This window comes from Mya arenaria, chromosome 14 (assembly GCF_026914265.1).
Source record: "Mya arenaria isolate MELC-2E11 chromosome 14, ASM2691426v1".
Taxonomy (NCBI): Eukaryota; Metazoa; Mollusca; class Bivalvia; order Myida; family Myidae; genus Mya; species Mya arenaria.
In genome coordinates, this window is record NC_069135.1 from 10,046,573 (window position 1) to 10,070,485 (window position 23,913).

At 34.8% G+C, this 23,913-nt stretch overlaps 2 protein-coding genes across 3 annotated transcripts; both read right to left on the reverse strand.

The window, feature by feature from the left end:
• Window positions 1-1,180: 1,180 nt before the first annotated feature.
• LOC128218568 (mitochondrial carnitine/acylcarnitine carrier protein-like) lies at window positions 1,181-10,120 on the reverse strand. The gene is made up of 9 exons (XM_052926260.1): window positions 9,961-10,120; window positions 7,979-8,071; window positions 7,495-7,622; window positions 6,047-6,137; window positions 5,613-5,730; window positions 5,264-5,336; window positions 4,740-4,849; window positions 3,757-3,881; window positions 1,181-3,159 (listed from the first exon to the last, which is right to left on the reverse strand). The coding sequence occupies exons 1-9, from the start codon at window positions 10,054-10,056 to the stop codon at window positions 3,094-3,096; spliced, it is 900 nt and encodes a 299-aa protein (XP_052782220.1). The 5' UTR covers window positions 10,057-10,120; the 3' UTR covers window positions 1,181-3,093.
• Window positions 10,121-12,867: 2,747 nt separating this feature from the next.
• LOC128218236 (interferon-related developmental regulator 2-like) lies at window positions 12,868-23,143 on the reverse strand. 2 transcript variants are annotated; one of them, XM_052925846.1, is made up of 12 exons: window positions 22,975-23,143; window positions 22,418-22,537; window positions 21,093-21,183; window positions 18,880-18,960; window positions 18,449-18,644; window positions 17,391-17,441; window positions 16,986-17,164; window positions 16,430-16,538; window positions 15,816-15,950; window positions 15,129-15,257; window positions 14,674-14,763; window positions 12,868-14,289 (listed from the first exon to the last, which is right to left on the reverse strand). In XM_052925846.1, exons 1-12 carry the CDS (start codon window positions 22,994-22,996, stop codon window positions 14,197-14,199), a joined length of 1,296 nt encoding a protein of 431 aa, XP_052781806.1. In that variant the 5' UTR covers window positions 22,997-23,143; the 3' UTR covers window positions 12,868-14,196. The 2 variants fall into 2 exon arrangements, with proteins under 2 accessions (XP_052781806.1, XP_052781805.1); XM_052925845.1 differs by having other exon boundaries at window positions 22,418-22,540.
• Between the last annotated feature and the right edge of the window lie 770 nt (window positions 23,144-23,913).

Sequence of the window (23,913 nt, forward strand, 5' to 3'; positions counted from 1 at the left end):
CTTGCCTATATACAAAAAGAAATGGTGATGCTTGTTCGACATTCTAGCCACTTGCCCTTATACCAAAGAAAAGGTCAGGCTTGTTCAACATTCTAGCCACTTGCCCATATACCAAAGAAAAGGTCAGGCTTGTTCAACATTCTAGCCACTTGCCCATATACCAAAGAAAAGGTCAGGCTTGTTCAACGTTCTAGCCACTTGCCCATATACTAAAGAAAAGGTCAGGCTTGTTCAACATTCTAGCCACTTGCCTATATACCAAAGAAAAGGTCAGGCTTGTTCAACATACTAGCCACTTGCCCATATACAAAAAGAAAAGTTTAGGCTTGTTCAACATTCTAGCCACTTGCCCATATACAAAAAGAAAAGGTCAGGCTTTCTCAACATTCTAGCCACTTGCCCATATACAAAAAGAAAAGGTCAGGCTTGTTCAGCATTCTAGCCACTTGCCCATATACCAAAGAAAAGGTCCGGCTTGTTCAACATTCTAGCCACTTGCCCATATACCAAAGAAAAGGACAGGCTTGTTCAACATTCTAGCCACTTGCCCATATACTAAAGAAAAGGACAGGCTTGTTCAACATTCTAGCCACTTGCCCATATACCAAAGAAAAGGACAGGCTTGTTCAACATTCTAGCCACTTGCCCATATACCAAAGAAAAGGTCAGGCTTGTTCAGCATTCTAGCCACTTGCCCATATACCAAAGAAAAGGTCAGGCTTGTTCAGCATTCAAGCCACTTGCCCATATACCAAAGAAAAGGACAGGCTTGTTCAGCATTCTAGCCACTTGCCCATATACCAAAGAAAAGGACAGGCTTGTTCAGCATTCTAGCCACTTGCCCATATACCAAAGAAAAGGTCAGGCTTGTTCAGCATTCTAGCCACTTGCCCATATACCAAAGAAAAGGACAGGCTTGTTCAGCATTCTAGCCACTTGCCCATATACCAAAGAAAAGGACAGGCTTGTTCAGCATTCTAGCCACTTGCCCATATACCAAAGAAAAGGACAGGCTTGTTCAGCATTCTAGCCACTTGCCCTTGAGGTTCATGCATTTTGTTTGATGATCATCTTACTGAGCAAATCCAGGGAATGAAGAAATGTTGTGTTATCATAATGAAGTTCTAAAGGCTTGTAGTGCAAAGTTTTTTTTTTTTTAGCAAAAAGCAATTCAAAATCATTGATGAAACTCTTGATTTTTCTCATTTAATGTGCACCAAAAACATTAACCATGTACATATATATTGACAGTTAATTGTCTCCTGTCAATTACATGACAGATTAATGATATAATCATAACAGATCATACACAACACTCAGTATGCTGCATTATTGTGAATGGGCCAATCAGTATCTCCAACAAAATGCAGTCAAATTTACATAACAAAATACTCATGCAAAGATTCATTACCTATATTAATCCCAGTATAATTATATCACAATTAAATAGGTGCATAAATGAAGTACTTAACAGAAACAGTGGTTCAAATGAATTTGCTGAAATAAGTTAACACTAGTAAAACATCCATCTCCATAGCTAAAGAGAAGTCTAAACATTAGACATTATGTTATTTAATTAATGTGTTAACAATATTGACAAATAAATGGTTGGACTAGACAAAGGAGAACTGGCTTACAAAGAAACTCATGAGAGTATTACAGCATACAGGTCTTACATGTTGATTCATTTTAAAAACTCCGAAATATTTGTTACATGGTCTTCAGCAACAATACTAGTGTGGAATTGATAATAATTTTGGAGAAGTAGTGAAATTCGACTTGTATGTGTGGTGTACAAGTTAAAAGATTTTGGCTAACATCATGATGATTAGCATCACATGTATGGGATTATGGGATTGAGTAGGCAAATGGACAGAGTTTAAAGGCCGGCAGCAATGCAAATCAATAGAAGGACCAAAATCTAAAATGTTAAAATGTTGAGTTTTGAGGTTCAATATTTAACAAGCATGATTTATATATACGTTGCAACATGAAAAGCTATAATTAGAAAGCGAGCAATTTTCAACGAAATAATATTTCATCAGATTTCCGATAAAAAAGCATTTATGTTTTGCCAGAAATGTCTTAATACAAAAAGAATATGTTTATGAGTGTAATTTATCAGAACTGCCCAATCAACAATGTCTTGGGGCTTTGTGTTGATTGCAGCTATTTTAAAAAAGATACATGCATATTTGTAACCCGAAAATAAATTTCATCCACTATTTCTCTAAATAACTTTCTTATTTGACAAGATATCATCAAGAACTCTCAAGACATTGTTAATTATGTAGTCTGGGGCACTTTAACATAAAAACAAAGTAATAATGTCACCAGACTTTTCCGAAATAATGTGAATGCTTTTTGATCCAAAATTTTATAAAATTTTCTTTTGTATAATTTGTTTCAACTCCTTACTTCCCCAAAACATGTCGCCAAGAATATATGTTTCACTCCTAAAAAAAGATTGTTCCTCAAAACTAAATAAAACATGAACTTTTTAAATGTTTTAGTTTTTTACCTTCCCCATCCACTTTTGCATTGTGGCCGGCCCTTAAATGTATCCTATGATTGCGAAGAAATTTACAAATTATGAGGGAAGTGTGGGAGTTTTAAGGCCTACATATATCTGCAGATTCACAAACTTATTTGTATCGGTAGCTACACTTACAAGTGATGTTTCTCTACCTCTTTGACTCTTTTCACTCTACTTAAAATTTTAATTTACAGACTAACAACTCTTGAAGCATTTAAACAAACTTTTTTACAGCAGTTTTCTGTCATTTTACAAAATATATAATTCAATGTGAATTTCAGGCTTTCTTTTAACCATTGGAGGATTACAATTTTATAAATGCCAAGTGTCCATACTGTAATTTAATAGGTCAAAGATGAGCCAAATCCTGATAGCTGAATGTACTTAATGTGAATAATATGCTTTTCTTTCATATTCCGAAGTCTTCCAGTTCTAAAATATATCCTTCTTTTATAATTTATACAGGCATAGAATAAGCACATAAACAACGAGGAACTAAACGCAACAATGAAGATATCACAATAATATAATGGCAATATTCTAAAAACTGTCCACTATCAATCATTCTCTGGCATCATCCAATGCAAGAACTTCATGGCCAATTCGTACCCCATGAAACACGCCTGAAAAAGATTATCATTAATTAGAGAAGGCTTATTTCTTGTCAATTTTGTATTAAAATATGAAAGATCACATTATAATGTTTTGGTATCACTTTTGTTGGATTTCTTTGATATAAAAGGAAAAAACAAGCTTAAATTCTCAGAGTGAATTGAAAAGGACTTGTAATAATATTGGGGAACTGTAGCTAGATAGGGCATTACATCTGTAACGCATAAATAGCTACATTTTCCAATTAACCCAGTCAAAAATGTTATTTACGACCTCAAAGTCGAACTATATTAAAAACCAGGTTCAACAAGCGGATACTATTGCTTTTCAATATTTCCCAGTCGAATAAGATGGATAATAAAAACAAAAACATTTTAACCGAAGTGAAAGGACACATTCACCTGCAGTGTCATTTTAAACATCTCAATGAGTTTCACATAACCATAATTAAAGCTTTTCACAATACCATTGGCCATACCACTACTACGCCACCGAACACAAAACAATGGCAATATCTTTACTTCTTGTTTTCTTTTAAACCATTTTACTTCAAAAACCAGATCAACTTATGTAAGGTAAGATCTTGATTTCCGAGACAACAGACTTACAGCATTGGCTGGGAATGCCCTGAGCATGACTGGTGTTAGGCCCTTGAAGAGACCGGCAGGCCCCTCCTCCTTTATCAGATGTCGAAACACATCCCGGATACCATTAGGGTACATGCCCTCTGGGGCTGCAGGGGAGAAGGGAAGATGTAAGATTCAAACCATTACAATTGCCAAAAATATATGAGAAGTTTAAGAGAACAACACAATTTTTTACATTACATGATGTAGATGCATGTCATGAAATAATAAAGCATTTGGTTTCGAAATGTAGATTTTATCAGTAAGATCTGTCTTTTTTTGATGACATAATAAGAAAGAAATGCTTTTGTATTTTTAGAAAATTCCAACCTCATAAATAGGATTTTTTGAATATTTAAGCATATATTACAAATGCTATTGAATGACTGGTTGTTATGAAAACACATTTCATTACTATACATCAAATTATTTAAAGTAACAGTTCTTTATTCATAAATGGTTAAGAATAAAATTCAATGGATATAAATCACATTTTTTGTTTTAATTTAACTTGCATTAACTTACCTGTTAAAGAGGTATTCATAATTTTGTCTGCAATGACTTGATAATGTATGTATATTTTTTGCTAATAAACAGGCCATTGGAAATGGTTCCTAAAAGAAAAACGTCTAAAAAGTATCTATTTTGCCCAGAGTCTCTGGTCCAGACTCCTACAGGTCTTAAAATATGGAGTAGCAAACCTACTCACACCATTTATGATAACCATGCATGTAAATGCACCAGAAAAGCTCATAAATGCATGTGTATTTATGTCTAAAAACAGTACTACAGAACACATGTTTGTAGTCATGACTTGAGTAATACTTGTTTGTAGTGAAGACTTGAGTAATACCTGTTTGTAGTCTAGACTTGAGTAATACCTGTTTGTAGTCGAGACTTGAGTAATACCTGTTTGTAGTCGAGACTTGAGTAATACCTGTTTGTAGTCTAGACTTGAGTAATACCTGTTTGTAATCGAGACTTGAGTACGTCCGGGCCGATGGCGACGGTCCAGTTAAAGATGCCTGCCATACCTCCAGCAAACAGCGTCCTGCCCACACTCAGTTCACTCCGACTGAAAGGTTCAAGATACTCATTGAAAGGTACTTTATACAATCGTTTACTGGAGGCTAGTAAATAAGTAATGTAGAAAGAATACGGTACTCATTGTAAAAAGAGATGGGATTTTCATTTTGCAAAACCCCATAATCAGCCAAGATATTCCTGATAGGACATGTACCCTCACTTTTAAACTAAATAAATGGTCAATTGCTTGTTTTTCTGTGCTTCATCTTACTTCAATTTTTAAGTTTCAAACTGTTCAAAAGTCTTTCAACACCTGTTGTGATTAAAAACATGAGTGCCAATTTTAATGCACACAAAGTGAGCATAATTTGGTTATAAAAGGTGACTGCCTTGTCACAATGAGCCTGTGCAACCAACATAATGTACATTAATCCAAGGAATGATAGCACAATCAAGAACTTACTCGGACCCTGCAGGGGCCATCACATGCTGAAGCCATTCGTATGACATGAAGTACATTCCACTTGCTGGAACATCTGTAAACCATCAGGAAAACATTAGAGGTAATAATCATAATGTTACTTACACTAGTGATTTATAACAATACTTCTTATTCTTGTGCTTAAAAAAAATGATATCACTCCCCCAACATTCCAAAATATTACCCCCAGGTTATACCTCCTACTCCTAGGTTTTTCCTCCTACCCCCAGTGTTTTCCGTTCTATCCCCTGAAACTGCCCTTTACTCCAAGCTTATTTCCCCACCTTAACACTATTGACCCTTCCCCAGGACATTTTACCCTCGTTCTCACCCCTGAGTAGTGTAGCACCGGTGCCTCGGTAAATGCTGCGGATCCCACCCTCTCTGTACAGCTGCTTCACGCAGTCAATTGGGCCTGCATATTTCTTTGTCTTACCATCTGCCTGGATCTGAAGTCAAATCATCCATGTAGGCTACAAACATCGTGAGGATATCCTCTTTAAAAATTTCAATTGTATATCCAAACATGGAATAACTGAGTAAATGGAAAAACTATGCTATTTCAGTGATCAGTCTGTAAACATAATAAATATCTGTTTTTTTGCAGCATGGATATGCATGTAGTAGGAAACATTTGTTTTTCAAACACAAAGTCAAATATTCAGCATTGCATTTCAATAAACCTTATTTTTAGTAAAAATTTTTATCATCATTCACATGTACATCTAAAAAATACTCCTATAGAAAAAAAAGAAGACTAAAAACCTGAAGCAAACACTTGATTCTCTCCCCCGGGGTCATGATCGCTGTGGTGAATACACCAGCCAACATCCCAGCATTCCAGTACTGGAAATACCTGCAAACATAGTAAACTCACATTACATAAACGCACAAGACTTCCAGTCTGACATAAAATGAAACCTGTACCATTGCAATACTACCGTGATTTTTCAGTCAATGGTGCTCAGCTTGCTTTCTTAATATAAAGGCATAAAATTATTCTCTCTGCTTTTCAGTGCAAACACATACGATATAAACCTAACATTGAATGCAGTATTAGTCACTACATGTTATTGGGCAGAAAACTTACAAATTTTAGGAGTGAAACTGAAAATCAAGAAGTTTTGTGCATCATTGTCAAACAAAAAGCTTATAAGCTCAAAAGAACTTGTTTTCAAAAGGAGTCTGATGTGACTCCAAAATCTAGGAGTCCGTGCCAAATTTCAGGAGCCTTAGACTCCCAGACCCAATTTAGTGTTAAACCCAGGAATGAGTCATCATACACAGGTGTATCCATTGTCTAGTGGTAACACACTTGTCTGTCAAGCCAGGTAGTTTGATTCCCCTCCGCTAAATAATAGTCGTTTTTCAGGAGAGACATTAAATGGGGGTCCTGTGTGGCAGTGCTATACACTGGTGCATGCTAAAGAACCAGGGTAGCTCTAACCAGGGTTACATTATGTCTGTGCACTATGCTTCAAAAACCTAAAATGACTATCAATCTTATCGAAGCACTCGCCGAATGGGCAAGACCCGAGTGTTACTAGAATAAGTAAGCTTACATACGTCATACAGGGGCCCCAGAGTCTGTCAGGTCAGGTTGGTGAAAAAAGCTTCAACCATCTCATTAAAGGATAAATGAATTTATTATAGAATGTGTCTTAAACAATATTTACACAAAGTGAACACATTCATGCATGTTAGTAGTTGTTCACAACTGCAATTCTTCAAACTTCTGTGATTAGTTCTACTTTTGGAATTTTGTCATCACCTATGACAGATCACGGCAAAGCTCACATCAAAATGTTCCTGTGACTCATGATTCATTCTTTACTCTATGATTTAAGGTATGTCATTTCACCCACCGTAGTTCTAAAACATAACTTCCATTACAACAGTTATAATCAAAGCTGTATTATTTCATATACAGGTTCAAAACATTGCCTAAGCATCCATGTGAAGGAAATTGAAACTGAAGATCCATGACAACTTTTAGACCATGATGACTCTAGATCTGCCCAAGAATGAAGATGTTAATTTTCAACTTTGTATACTTTTAATTTACTCAAAAGTCGATTTCATAATGATTTTAATAAAAAAATCTTAATGTTTATATTTAAAATATATATCGAGAGTTTTTCCTATGTGTAAATAATAAAGTAATATAATATGGTACATTATTACAGAAAAAAATAATAGTAATATGTTCGTACGTGAGGTCATCATGAGGATGTTTCTGTTGGAGCTTCTTGCCAATGCCGAAGCCGAGAAAACAGATGGCAAACATGGGAGAGACTCCGGCAAGAGGTGCGGCCATCCCTTTGTACAGACCTTTGGGACCCTGGGGAGAAGTGACATTTGTCTAAATTTAAACTTGCCTAGGAAGTCACAAATCAAATTAAAATTAATGATAAACAAACTATATTCTAAAGGCTTTCATCCATTGTATGAAACATTAAAACAAAAAACAAAACACAACAATGTAAAAAGCTAAACATTGAAAGAATACCGGTAGTACAGTCAATGGTAGTAGTAAAATTTGTCTCATTCCAATTTGATATATCTTAACTCAGTAAACAATTTATATACATTTCTTGTCTATAAGAAGCTATACATAGCTTAGAATGCAAATCTTCTTTATAAATATGATATTGGGCAATAAACAAATATGATATGACTTTATGACTTGGAGCGTACCTCCTTCCTGATGGTCTGCATGGCACAGTCCCAGGTTCCTTTGTAGAGAGGCGACTGGCCAGGTAGTGGCTTCGGCATGGTCTGAAGTCGCACCTGAAATGAGCATTGGTCACGTGATAGAGCTCATACTTGTTATAATGATTAATTCATAATTATGTAGTGTTACCTCAAATATATACACCAAAAGTTTGCAGTTACTTTCTGACCTTATCTCCAGCCACAAATTACGGTATGACCAACAAAAAAAAGTTTGAATACCAGGAGCCAACTGATTCACAGTTCAGTCAAATGAGCCAAATAGTTATTGATTGGTCAAAATTTATCCATGAATAATTATTGACCAATCATATCATTTCAAAAAGATAATAGTTGGATAACTTCTGAAGATTTATACATATGGCTTCAAGATATTCTACCTCTTGCAGTGATCAAAATTAGCAAAAGCCTATGGAAGATGAATCAATCCAAGGTTAATTAAATGTAAAATCTTATACTTATAGTAACACCTATTATTTGGGCTTTATCAAGAAACTTTGAATTTTGATGACAGCTCTTGTAGATTTGACAGAACTTTAAGGGTTGAAATTTTGACTACTGCACCTTCTTAAAACTGCCTCAGTCTAAGCATAGTAGTAGAAACTGGTGGTCCCTAGTTCAATCCTAGGCCACATCATCCAAAAAATGTTAAATCTCACTTCAAAGAGTAATTTTAAGGAAAAACTTACAAAGCATATAGTCATCAAAATTAAGACTTTTTCTAGAGTCAGTCAGAATTCTTTAACTAGTGTGCTTGGTATCAAATTTTAAAGCAACCTCTGCTTATATACTGGTCATTATGATTACATAAAATACATAATTTGAGCAATTCTTCAATTTTAGCCATTAACCACCCGTGCAGGGCCTGTGGGTTTGTGCTAATGTTGAGTGTTTATTTTATACCGTCTATAACTGTTTCAGAGACAATCAAGTGTTTTTGCATTGTTTTATACAAATTGGTTACACAAGAAAGCAAAGAATTGTGAATTATTATTTGGTGAAAACAAAGAAGTTCTAACTTAAAAATTAGTAAAATATAGCATATTTTGTAAAATGGTGAATTTAATCTGACAAACAAAATATTAAATTGGAGTGACCTAATTATCTATTAGTGGAAGAAATATAATTTGTTCCCATAATAAGTCTGCTAAGAACAAAAATAGTCAAAAAGACCCTCTGGTATGGCAGCTCTCTTTAATTATGACTTTCTAACATGTACTGTTGAAAAATTTCTAATATATATCATGCTTTTTGTAGCAACAGTAGTTTTGAGATTTTTTAACACATTCACATTTTTATATTCAACTCTAATGCCACAACTCTCAACTGTAAACCTCATGCAAAACTGTTATTTAAGCTATACATCGTAATTCATTTGAATTTCACAAGCAGTAAATTATATCTATCAAACTATTAATAACAATAATTTTAAGAATAATAGTGTTTCACTGTGTTATAAAAAAGATCTTTTAAACTTCAACTTGATGCAAAGGACAATTTGTTCTAGTTGTCCATAGCCTCAGAATTGATGGGAGCTGGGATTTTTACTTTTAATAATTTATGTGTAAGTTTTGTGTTTTATTTAACAATGTATTGTTCAATATTGTGGAGTAACAGTTGAAGAATATTATTAGATTGGTATGAATTAGTTGACTTATGGTGTTTAGGGAACAAAATGAATGTCCAAATGTTAAAAAAGTTCCCTAAAAACGCGCATTGTGGCTATCCTGCCATTTACCACTGCCACCATTACAGTAAACCTGAGCGGAAAAGTCTGCCCGGTGTGGTACTCAGACCCAAGTTTGCTAAAAAACTAGCAGAGCGCTCTAACCAACAGAGCTAACCAGGTTCTTGGTCCTTACCCCCACTCACTAAACAATCAATACTAATAGTATAATGTAGCCTATTCGTAAAATACTGATAAATGATTTTTGTAGAAAACTGACCTTGATTGTGTCCAACGGCTGGCCAGCGAAGACCAAGCATACTCCGCCAAAGCCTCCTGCGAGGAAATCTTTCACTGGATTCACTTTCTTACCCATGTTACACGTCGATGAGCCCGGTAGAACCCGTTTTGCTGCTCCGAGGTCACGAATGGGAACGATAGTCGGTGCCGAAACAATATGGTATGTAAAATTTGCAAAACGAAATAGTCAATGCATTCAAGTTTTAGGTTACACACCACCATTGTCATTTCCTCTCTAATTCAATGTGAAATGATTATTTTTAGACAACATTTAAAGGCATTTCGAGCGAATGCAGACTATGATAAACATATATATTCTTAACGTACAAGCTTTAGATTACCTTTTAAGCCAATATAAGGGAGTCAAGTTATTACTAAGAAAAATATCTCCATGTGAAAAACAAACTCTAAAAATTGCACAGTCCGCCATGACAGTTCTTATGCTTAAATCTCTATTCTAAATTAAAATCAAGCAATAATAGATACTCAAGGTTTTTGATTTACAGTGTATTTTGCATGTGAAAACATGTCTATCAGTCATAAAAACATTATTATTTTATTGAGAATTTTCCACACAACGCAAGTACATATGATGCAATGGTGAAGTCATACCTATAACTAAACCCTTCCCTGCATTTTTTTTATGAAAAACACTTTCGATTAGTCCTTTATACATAAATACACCCAAAACTAGCTCAATCTGATAGTCTGTGTCAGGTTTTCCAGTTTCACTGCCTGTCACCCAAGTGCCTGTGCGTCTGTATTTTCTAAGGCGTTTTGGCCCAAAATGCCATTCTTTGAGGTTTTTCAACTGAACCTGGACTCAAGTGGCATTCTTAGCATCAAATGGGGCAGTTCTACACATCTTTGCACACATTTCAAGTTCTCGCAGTGAAATTTTCACCAAATTTGGACATTTTCAGTGCTCGTAAGATTGCAGACGACTCAATTTTTAAAAAAAATAGGCGAAAGTTGTGAAAACCAGAAAATAGCATATTTTGATCAACCGGACAAGATAAATGCATTTAATTGTGAAAAATTGCCAGAAATAGTGAAATACAATACATTTCTTGCCAAAAATGACACTTTTTAAACAAAGCTGTTTGGTCCCTTTTAACTATACCCTTCCCTGCATTTTTTTTATGAAAAACACTTTCGATTAGTCCTTCATACATAAATACACCCAAAACTAGCTCAATCTGATAGTCTGTGTCAGGTTTTCCAGTTTCACTGCCTGTCACCCAAGTGCCTGTGCGTCTGTATTTTCTACGGTGTTTTGGCCCAAAATGCCATTCTTTGAGGTTTTTCAACTGAACCTGGACTCAAATGGCATTCTAAGCATCAAATGGGGGCAGTTCTACACATCTTTGCACACATTTCAAGTTCTCGCAGTGAAATTTTCACCAAATTTGGACATTTTCAGTGCTCGTAAGATTGCCGACGACTCAATTAATAAAAAACTAGAAATGTGTCCATAGGACACGGATGCCCCCACTTCGATTTTTTGTCACAGAAAATAAGCCATAATGATTATTCAGGATAATCTGAGGGCCCTAACTCCTAAATGATTAAAGCGATTTCCATGGCTATCGAACTTGATCAAGATATTATGGTCACAAACATGTGTTAAAAGTTTGGTGAGGATTGGACAAACAGTTTTCAAGAATTAGATCGGAAACAATCTTCGGGACGTATTTTTCAAGTCTTTTTTTGCAAATAAAGGGCCGTAACTCCTAAATGACAAAAGCGATTTCCATGGCTATCGAACTTGATCAAGATATTATGGTCACAATCATGTATGTAAAGTTTGGTGAGGATTGGACACATACTTTTCAAGAATTAGATTGGAAACATATATTTTTGAAGTATTTTTGGCAAAAAAGGGCCGTAACTCCTAAATGACTAAAGCGATTTCCATGACTATCGAACTTGATCAAGATATTATGGTCACAAACATGTGTTTAAAGTTTGGTGAGGATTGGACAAACGGTTTTCAAGAATTAGATCGGAAACAATCTTCGGGAATTTTTGGCAAAAAAGGGCCGTAACTCCTAAATGACTAAAGCGATTTCCATGACTATCGAACTTGATCAAGATATTATGGTCACAAACATGTGTTTAAAGTTTGGTGAGGATTGGACAAACGGTTTTCAAGAATTAGATCGGAAACAATCTTCGGGAATTTTTGGCAAAAAAGGGCCGTAACTCCTAAATGACTAAAGCGATTTCCATGACTATCGAACTTGATCAAGATATTATGGTCACAAACATGTGTTTAAAGTTTGGTGAGGATTGGACAAACGGTTTTCAAGAATTAGATCGGAAACAATCTTCGGGACGTACGTACGTACGTACGTACGGACAAGGGCAACCCTATATGCCGCCACTTTGTGGGGGCATAAAAATAGGCGAAAGTTGTGAAAACGGATTTAAACAATCTCATTCATGCGAGTTTCTGCTTTAAGCAGTGTTCACTGTGATTTATAAAATGCCACCTTTTGATTTTCATTTTTCTTTAATAATTTCGTTATCAAACAGAAGTGCAAAATCAACACCTTAACTCTACTCTGGAGCCACAGACTTCTTACTTAGCAATCTTGAGCCCTGTCAACTTGAAAGTAAATTTAACAGAAATACCCAACCAGTACTAAAGACGAAGTGATAGGACTGGTGACACTTGACAACACTTTGTGAGCACTTTTCTACAACAGCTAGCTAGTTATGTTTTAACCGTTAAGATTTTGCATAACTCAAACAATCTACATCATTATTTACTGAGGAAATCTTAAACGTCCATATATCATATTACAGTCATCGCTATAAATCCTTATTTCATACTGACAACATAAATGTGACTTGTATATAAGCAAGAAATAAAGACACAAGGTTATCATGTTATCATTTTATTTCTGTCACATAAAAAAAAAAAAATCAGATTTAGTTTAAAAAGTATGTTATTTACATACTAACACAAGTGAAAAATGATTCACATAAATTGGCAGTAAATTTCCATCATATGGTGTTTATGTAAAGTCTGGTATTTATTGTGATTTAAACATGCCAGGGTACATTTCTCAAATATACTACACCCTGGCTGAGCTTACAGAATTTTCACATATACAATTGATTGCCAAAATATTAAACAAAGACCATTAAATCAATTATATCTACTAATAATCAAAGAATCATCAGTTGGCTGATGACCAAATTAAATTAGTTTTAACATTGTCTTGTGCTTTATTTATCAAACAGTCCCAGCTTACAGCTTTGTAAATTTGAAATATTGTGATCCAAAATGTATACAACTAATTTGGAGAAATGATCTTGTTGAGGGCATAAACATGTTTACTTCAAAGTACAAAATGTACAACTGGTATCAGATAAAAGCAGGATCGAAATAATCACAGATATGATAAAATACATGCTTTCTTCACAATGCACAGCCATGTATAATAATGGACAGACATAAAAATGTCATGACTTTCAAACGCATATTATAAAGAATGAAGTAAATACGAGTTTTGATTTAAATTAAGTGTAGACTGTCCTTATATAACTTGCAACTACATATGACCACATCATGTTTAAATAAAACAAATAATGGTTTACTAAATAGGATGTACACAATTTTGGCCTTATGCATGAGTGCATAGAATTTGACAACGAAAAAAAGCAAATACAAAGAACTTAATCAAAACAATTACAAATACAAAGCAGGTTGTAAATGCTAGAAAGAAGATAACATAAGACACAACGAGGGGCTGGTGTTAACAGCTGGTTAAAATAGAATAAAACAAAACATTCAATTAATATGTTCACTGCAGTACAACACTATACACTTCATGCAAAACGATACAAGAATAAATGCATGTTTCACACTCTCTGTTTGCCCTTTAGCCCAATGGTCTCCATGCATTCATACAAATACAGCATTTCCATATTATTACCATTACAAAAATAACGTTTTTTCACTTTTGAGGCGTTCCTTTTAACTGCAAGCAGATGATTTGTTTACATCAGATATAAAGGTACAACATCCATGTGTTTCAGTTCATGTACACTATCTGTCACACAATTCATTGCTCTGTATAGCACAGCCACACTTGCCATTTTAATAATATGGTACAACAGTTATCACTGCATTCAAGATAATAAATAAATCTGTATGTTGAGATTAACACAGTTCACAACTGGGTAGCTATGTACAAGACTATCCTCATTCAGTCCCACTCATTGTCACAGCCCGCTTATCTCGGAACTTGGCCCGCGCCTTTGTTCTTGCTTTGAAGGCAGCAGCATTGTACATTGTCTGTAACAATAAAGTAATGAAGAATTATTCCATGAAATGTTAATTGATGAACATTGAGCAATAATATACTACAAAGTTCATGTTTATGTTAAGCTACCAAAGTTTACATTTAACTTTGACTCGAATTGAAATTTACACATAACATGGTAACACTTTATTTGTATTATTATGTTACAAGTGACTATATGTGAATCACTTATACAAAAATTGTCTGACCTCCAAACGTTTGCTGAAACTGATAGCTGAATTTTTATTTTGAATTCACTTACTGGTTCAAAAAAGTTTTCGAACAGGACAGTTCACTTTTCCAGAAAACATGAGATAAAGGGCTGGGTGAGCTAATTACTATTATAAAGCAGAATACAAATCAGCTAATAAACTGACCCTCTCCCACTTGGTGGGTTTGTTGCTGGGAAGACTGGAGACGAGGAGTGGAGCCCCCAGTCCAAACACCTCCCGAACCATCGGATTCCACTGGAACAAGACATCTTTCGTTTATTATTTGTGGCGAAGGTCCACATACAGATAGGTAAAGTTTGAAACAAATATTCATTTTGTCCTAAACAGGCTGTATAATGTCATCATAAGATGAAGTTTAAAGAAATGCTTTATTTATATCATGTGACAACTATACTATTAAAGCAACACTGCAGATGATTTTATGTTTTTTTCTTCCATCTACCCATCGCTCAAAGTTTCTTAACTACTAACTTACTTTGTTCTAACAGAGAGATCAAATATACAAGTAACGGTAATTTGTGTTATTTACAAAAACTTCTTTCCAACAAACATTATGGTAAATTTCCCAGGTTTGACTTAAAATCTGAGACTGCAAGTACCTGTAGGTGTTGGTATACGCCAGAGCTGATGGCCTGACAGAAAGCACTGTACTGGACCTTCTTTACCCAAGTGTACATCTCAAGGCACTCTGGACCAAACTTCACCACAACCTCCGGCGCCTCACCCTCCTAGGAAAAATAGAATTTACACCAAAAGTTATAGCTTGTGATTTTGATAGTAAACATTTCATGTCCTTAAAGAAAAAATATGGATTCATTCACCACAACCCCCGGCGCCTCACCTTCCTAGGAAATATAGAATTTACACCAAAAGTTTAAACTAGTGTTTCTGATTGCAAACATTTTATGTTCTAAGAGACAACATATTGATTCATTTACCACAACCCCCCGGCGCCTCACCTTCCTAGGAAATATAGAATTTTCACCAAAAGTTAAAACTAGTGTTTCTGATAGCAAACATTTTATGTTCTAAGAGACAACATATTGATTCATTCAAACAGGTTGTAAAATCGTACTTTGTATTTAATAAACATGTAGAATGCAACTACATTATTAAATAAGAAGCTGTCTTAACTGAGCCTCAGTCAAGAAAGTTTCAATCAAGTCTGTTCTGTACAGGTCTGTGAGATGTCATCATAGGCTCATATGATTCCTAATGGTATGGCAGTACTAACTACTTCAATGCTTGTTGCATGGTTTTAAAGACCAAATGCAGCGCTGTCATACCTGTACAGCCCTGAGAATGTCCCGGAAGCTTGACTTCTGGTGTCTGCGGTCCTTCTTGGCCACATACTTGTGTGATTCCGTTGAAAGACGTCGCAGAGACTCGCACAGCTGGACCATGCTGGCACTCTGAAACTCCTGCAATTAAAAAACATTCAATTACCAGTCAGCAAATTTAAGATGTTTTTGAAAATACCTGAATACTATAAAATCATACAATAATACGAACAGCACAGATTTGAGAGAATGAAAAACATTCAACAATTCAAAATGGTTTCCAAACCAACTTATTTCTTGTTGATAAATTTACAAATGATTGTTGCTGTCAGAGTAAGACAATATTTTTAACCTTTTGATTGTTATTATACATGTATGATGGTTTTATCAGCTTAATAAATTTAGTTTCAATTACTTGGCAAGATGTAAAACGCTCATGCTGGCTGCGCAAATAATATCAATGACAACCATTAAAAAAAATACAGATCTTGGCTCTTTCATTAAAATTTAGATGTGAGAATGTAAAAACTTTATTTTTAGATATTACATATGATATACATATTTACACATATATGTAAATTTTCCTTTCTTAGAAGACATGGAGCGTAGGTAACTCTTACCTCATCCTCCTCCCTGCCCAGCTCATAGAAGAGGGCTATTGTCTCCCCTGCCACAATCCTCAGGTCCACATCCTGACTCTCCAGCAGGTCTGGTAACTTGCTCAGGTACCTGCAAAGATGTAACCACGACTATAGACTCGAATCCCTCTATAGAAAATGCTATTTAAAATCAATGACCAACACTATGAATATAACCAAAAAAGATTAAAACAATTTCTATCCCATGTTTGACTTCAGAACTGCAGATTGTTAAAGATAATGAAAATAATATGTGCAATTAAGGAAAATACTTAGTAACTGGCTACACATTTGATAATTGAGCCTCAGTTGAGTTTTATGTTTTCTATCAACAGTCTCTTCTGTACAGGTCTGTGTAAGGTCATCATAGGCTCAAATAGTTGGCAAAATTCACGGTACTGTTTTTAAATTCCATTTATACCAGGAGTATTTTCCACATTCATATTTGGATAACTGGGAATAACTGCATCTAATATAACACACTAATCTGCATTCTTTAAATGAAGCATACATGTTAGGACAATCAGTCTTGACTCACTTTGCGACCACTTTGTCTATGTGGTACTGGGGAGCTATGGATAGGAGGAGGCACCAAGCCGTCAGCGCTATGCCGTGCAGGCGGGACACCTCAGGACTGTGGGTAGGGATTGACTTGTCACCCTTCCGAAAGGACAGCCTGAAGATGTTCTCCAGGGCCTCCATAGTACTTACAACATCCTGCATTGTAAAAGATAAGGCACATACACTAACCATACGTTTTCTTTCCAATTTCACTGTGAGCAAGACGATGATCACTGATATTAATTTTATACAATTTAATAGGTCTATATTAAAGTCTCTAAGTTAACGTAATAACCATCTCTAATTAAATCAATAAAGATTCAATTTAATTAAATAAATACATTTTTTCTTCACAGTTTTACAAAGTGAGCTACACACCTACCTCAAATTCCATACATGTGATGAAAGCACACATGGCAACAGCTATGGCACACTGAAATGCAAACACACATTTTGATATAATTATTGATCATACATTTATATATATTACTATTATCAGCCTTCAGATTCGACAAAGTCCATATATTTCCAGATATTTAATGAGTTGCAATATGACATGGGTGAAAGTTTGAATTTTTCAAAATACTGAAAATAGGGTGTTGACATAGGGAAATGCCATTTTTACAATACATTATATAGGATAAACATTTTCCAAAATACTGAATTCAGTATCAATACTGAAAGCTTTCACCCATGATATGAAAAGAAGATTTAATACTGTTACATGAATGAAAATGAATTTTAAATTCAAAATGTTATAATTTAACAATCTAGCTGTATCAGCATGGTGACCTTGATGTATTACGGTAAACTAAATTATGTTTTCCCTTTTATTTTTAGTATTTTTATGTCAGGATTTCTTTAGAATTTCTTCCATATTTAGAGTTTGAGAGAAAGTTGGGTGTTACAGATGATATTTGTGGAATGTAGTGGAACATTTACATTTTGTTTACAAGGGCAAAATCTTCTAATCTAGGGTCTTTTGTAAGTTTCTTAAAAAATATAACCTTGGTTTCAATTTAATTATCCTGTAAGGAATACATTTTAATCTTTGTTTGATCTTATCAGTGCTCACAAATTGCGTTCAGTGTTTCATGTGGATTTTATTCTGTGGAAATTCAAAATCAAGATCAATGAAGATATGTTGTGAACTGTCTGACTGATTCTTTACTCTAGGTATTTGAAAGCTTGCATTATTTTTTTGAAATTCCTATTATAAAAGTGTATTGTAATTGATTGTTGATGGAGTTACACATTTGTTCCTGGTTTCTCTTTCTCTGTTTGGTTTTGTGGTCTTAACAATACACTGACCACCCATGAGGCCCAAAACAAGCAATCTTCCTTAAATAACATATTCAAGGCCTTGTAGATACAAAAACAATAAATTAATGTATTTGAACAATTTTCAACTTGAAATATAAAGCGATGTGTAAATTGTACCTCTCCTCTCGCCTTTATGTTTGCAGAATTGTCAGCTAGGATAGTAAGAAGGACGGGCTTAACGTCCTCCATTATCTCGTCCGCATCCTGGGCCAGCTGAATACACAGCATGGCAAGAGAGCGGGCAGCCAGGGCCAGCTCATCCCCCTTCCCCTTTCGCAAACATCGGATGACTCCATCAGAAACTGTCACTTTCCTGATTTGGGGAAATAGAAGCTTGATGGCATAGTGTGGTAAACGATGGTCAGAAATAAACAAGAACTTTTTATTAAAACTACGTCATGTGTACATAAAAATAATGTGCTATTTCAATTAAACCCATCACATACATGTAGACAAACTCAATTCTGCAACTTAAAAAGTATGATCTCCGTCATAAAGAATACCATCTACATCTCTTGCATAATAGGTATCATTTCAGCAACACCTACCTGTCCGCCAAAAAGTCAAATAGGTACTTTTTGGAGAAAGCCTTGATCAGTCCTTCTAGACAGTTCTTCCTTCCCTGAGCACTAGACACAGAAAAGAAAGGATTTAAAAAGAAGGGATAATGCAACTCCTGATAGCATGACCAAAATGAAAAGACTTGTTTTGTCATAAGACTAAAGTCATCAAGAGCACCGCGAAACGGAGCATTATACGCCCGAAGAGAAGATTTGGCTTGAGGTCTTTAATAAACATTAGTGAAATTAGCCTTTGAGGTACGGACCTGGAAAGCATGCTTGACAAATCCTTTTAATGTAGAGATGATTTGTATAAAGTTATTTGAAAATTGCTTCAGTAGTAACCCTGAACAAGCCTGGACATGGAATTGCTAATGTCCCCCCCCCCCATTGTGATTCTAGTATTTGAGGTATGGACCTGAAAATTGCGCGCGACACATCCTTTTAATGTAATGATGCTTTGTATAAAGTTATTTGAAAATGACTTTATTAGTGACCAAGTTGTGGCCCGGACACGGATTTGCTAACGCACCCCCATGGTGATTCTAGTCTTTGAGGTATGGACCTGGAAATTGCGCGCGACACATCCTTTTAATGTAGTGATGATTTGTATAAAGTTATTTGAAAATCGCTTTATTAGTTACCAAGTTATGGCCCGGACACGGAATTGCTAACGGACGGACAGACAGACGATGGAGGCCATAACATAATACGACCCTTTGGGCGTATAAAAATGATATAACTTGTGAAAATGACGTGAAGAATGTTAAACTGATCACCAACAACTATGATACATATATAGTACAAATAGTATATATACAGAACAGAGATAGTAGCTGAATGATATCAAACTGAAAAATAATGTCAAAAAGTATTTCCATGATATCAGATCACTACCAGATACAATTTGTACACATAATTGACTATAATTACAGGTTCCAATCTACCATTCATGTACCATAACTATTTTATTTATAGCCCGGGTGTTTATTAGAATGGTACCAGAGTTTAAAGTTGGGGATGGGTGTTAATTAGGCACAATTGCTTTTTCCAAGACTGTACCATTATTGTAAACAAGAGCTGTCACAGAGACAGCACGCTCAACTCTTCCGCCGCTTTTCAGTGTAAGGATCGAAAAGTTTTGGCGAAACATGGATCACTGTAAACTTAGATTAGATTTCAATGCAATACATGATGTATTTGCTGAGATATTATCATATATGTGGTAACAGGTTACATGCAAAATTTAAACCAGAATTTCTAAGTCCAATAATAAAGGGCGGGTCATAATTTGCAAAATACAGTTATCTATCTAAGTAGTTGCTGAAATATTAACCTATGTGTGCTAACATGCAAAATTTTAACCATAATTCCTAAGTCGCATAATAAAGGGGCCAAAATTATATAATATGCAAGATAGAGTTATCTTTCCTGATTGATTAATTCAGAAGGTTAAATGGTTGGGAGCCTGTGTATGAAGTTTCAATGCAATACGTGATGTATTTGAATTTCAATGTCGAAAAAAAAAGGGCCATAATTTGAATTAAATGCAAACTAGAGATATATCTTACTTGGTTATTTTAGTAGATTGGATGGTTGAGTACCATTGTCTAAAGTCTTAATGCAATAGACCAAGTATGTATTTGCTGAGAAATTAACCTATGTGTGCCTACATGCAAAACCTTAACCAGAATTTCTAAGTCAAATAATAAAGGCCCATTATTTGCATTAAATGCAATGAGTTATCTAACTTCATTAATTAAGTAAGTTAGATAGTTGGGAATACATTCCAAAGTTTTAATGCAATACAGGATGTATTTACTGAGATAATGACTTAAAAGTTGCTTACATGCAAAAACCAATGTGAGGCTGACGCCAACGCTTGGGTGAGTAGTATAGCTCTCCATATTCTTCGAATAGTCGAGCTAAAAATCCCGAAACTGTTGAGACATATTCCGGAAAACTTTTTTCATGTTCGTATAAATATTTGAACATAAAGACAAATAAAAGTGATATAAAATCATACATAAAGCAGGAAATCAGGTTGTTTGAAAGGTATGCTTTTTAAAAAGAACAAAAACGGGGGGATGGAGGGTGCAATGGGGGCAATGTTTTTGCCACAAAATTGGTTGTTTTCAGACCGATTGGGGTTGGGCGATTATTAGAGCATGGGCAATTAATATAATAGTTATGGTATGTACCTTTTCTGTGATAGTCCTTCTATTGCATCTTTCAACTTGTCCTCAAAATGCTCTTGAGACCCTGACTCGTCAACTTCCTCACCATCTTTGTCTGCATTATAATTGTTAAAGTTTATTTTTGTGTCTAATTCTAAAACTCTTGAATGTTAACCGGCTCCCAAAATATAGATAACAAGACATGTAAAAATACACACTTTCCTTAAAATTCATACATTAAAAATATGAGTAAAGGTTTTTGATAACATATCATAGATAATTTCTAGTCCAAATAATTGTATGTGGACATTTTTTTACAGGGATACAAACATAAAAATGTTAAAAAGGAGGAATCCAGAAAAAAATATAGGAGTATCCCCATCACAATATATACAAAAGTCTATTTTGAATAGATCAGAACAATTTTGATTAAAAGTTTTGTGGCCAAAAGAGACGTAATCGGCTTAAAAGAGGAAAATTAGCATCCCTGTTTTTTATTTGGCAAATCTCTCACGTACCAATTGTTTCGTCACAAAAGTAGCAGAAGCAAAATATTGTTCCAGTATACATGCCATTTCTCATTAATCAGACAATGGAACTTATTTGAATATATAATATCATGTGGGGTTTTTCATAATAGCAGCAAAATCAAGTGAAATTAAACAACTTTAGTCCAATCTACAGGCTCCGAATGAGGTGCTCAAAAGGGGTCAAATTTTAGATTGACAAAAGAAGTTCTCGGACACTCCCTTTAATTATTAACAAAACCGGGAAACATGAGCTGAAGCATTTTTTTCATTTAATATATTTAAAAGTGGAATATTCAAAAGTGTGTAATATATATCTTATGATTTTTCATTAAAAAACTAATCTAATTGTACATATATACATGAAACTCATAAAAATTAAATAAGTGGTATCTTTTTTAGCACATGTGTAATGTAAGTGCTCAAATAAACATATTATAAATATATTCATAAATGCAGAATGCCCTCTGCGCCAAACAAGGTAGTATGCGGAACAAATCGTACCCCGTAACTGTTGCCCATATTTTAAGCTGTGCCTTTTGCGCATGCGCACTACAATTGTGATACCCTGGCAGCAGAAGTAAAATGTGATTTTGTAGAAACTTTGTGAATTTAACGTCTTCTAATCATAATGAGAAACTGAAACTTTTCAAAATCCTGATTGATTTAAATCAGGTGCTTGATATGTCACTTCGAAAATGAATCGAAAATCGCGAGTGTCCAAGAACTACTAGTGTCTGAGAACTACTCGCCGACTGGTAGAAGAAACAAAACACTTTAGTCTTCAGGTATGATGATCTCTATCATCATGTACACTTTTACCTTCTTCTGGAATACTGTCTGTCTGGTCCTCTGACAGCACACTGGCTGTACTCCAGTTGTCGGCTGTGTCGTACTCTTCATCACTGGGCAGAGAACGTGCCTCAGCTGACCGCCGGCCTCCTGCTAAAATGCAACCACCTGTCATTATTCTCATTAAGGAACGTTAGTGATCTTCTTGTTTTAAAATACTGCACTTTACCTTTTGATTCTGAATTAGTAAACATCAACTTTTATACCATAAATTGCACAACATTCAATTGATCACTATAAATACTATGAATTTCGCAACATATTCATAAATATAGAGGGTGACTAACTTCTTCATAATGCGATCATCTAGTTTTTATACGAACAGCTGTTGAATGGCGATTGTAAAAAACCAACGACTTTATATGAAATTCAGATGATAATAATTCATAAAAAGGGTACATTTCACTGACACCGTATGTTGAGGAACACTATATACATGAATCACGTGCTACACAAATTGCGTTCGTGACAGCGACTAGGGCGGTAAACAACACTGAACAAGTATCAGAACAACACACTTCACATACCTTTCCTCCGATTTTTAGGCATTATTTTCTAAAATTATTTACACTTTTATAATGTTTATAGTTTCCTAAACACATTAACCTTCGTATATTGCAATCCAAACCGAATACATATGAAAAATAACGAGAAATTTGATGTAGCCACATGGACATCCTCGGTGTTTGAGGGAAGTTCAAGGTTGAACTGATCTATAAATAGATTTTCGACTGGTACGGTATTTAATGGGCGATACTATTTCCCGGTCTCTCCTCGTAAAATCCGGTCTCATCCGGTCTCATAATTCCCGATTCATAACTTATGGCCCCAGGCAACGGATTGTGTTGCTGATGTTTATAACACGATTTTGACAATCTTATTTGTTTTTATATGTAACAAAATGGTATAAAATATATAAACATTATGTCTTTATTTATGCAATTTGTTATAGGTCTACACTATTTATGCAATTCGTGTTTAAGGTGTAGAGAAAGATGCGATGGCAGTACAAATGCTGATGTTTTTTGCATAAAAGATTGAGGACGGCTAGAGTATAAAGTAACTTAGAATTGCACCTTTTAAATTATGCTATGTCAAAGTTGTTTATTGTTCTTCTTTTTTTGTTTACCCTCCCCCCCTCCAGACATTATATTTTTTAAGCATTAATGATTTCAATTGAAAAATTCCATGTTTGCATATCCGACTCATATCGATACGATACGATATGTTTATTGCGTAAAACATTATACAATGTTCATAGCATGTAGACAAGTTAATCAATGAATGGAGAAAAAGTACACAAACACATTTTCTGGAGCTAATAGTTGCAATGTTATGACATCCTATTATAGTAAGTATGCGTGTGCTTAGACATTAAAGCTACTAGATGAAGAGTGTTTATTTGAAGTTGCGCCATTCTTAAGTAATCAACACATTATGTTTCCATTTTTCGTTTATAATTTTGT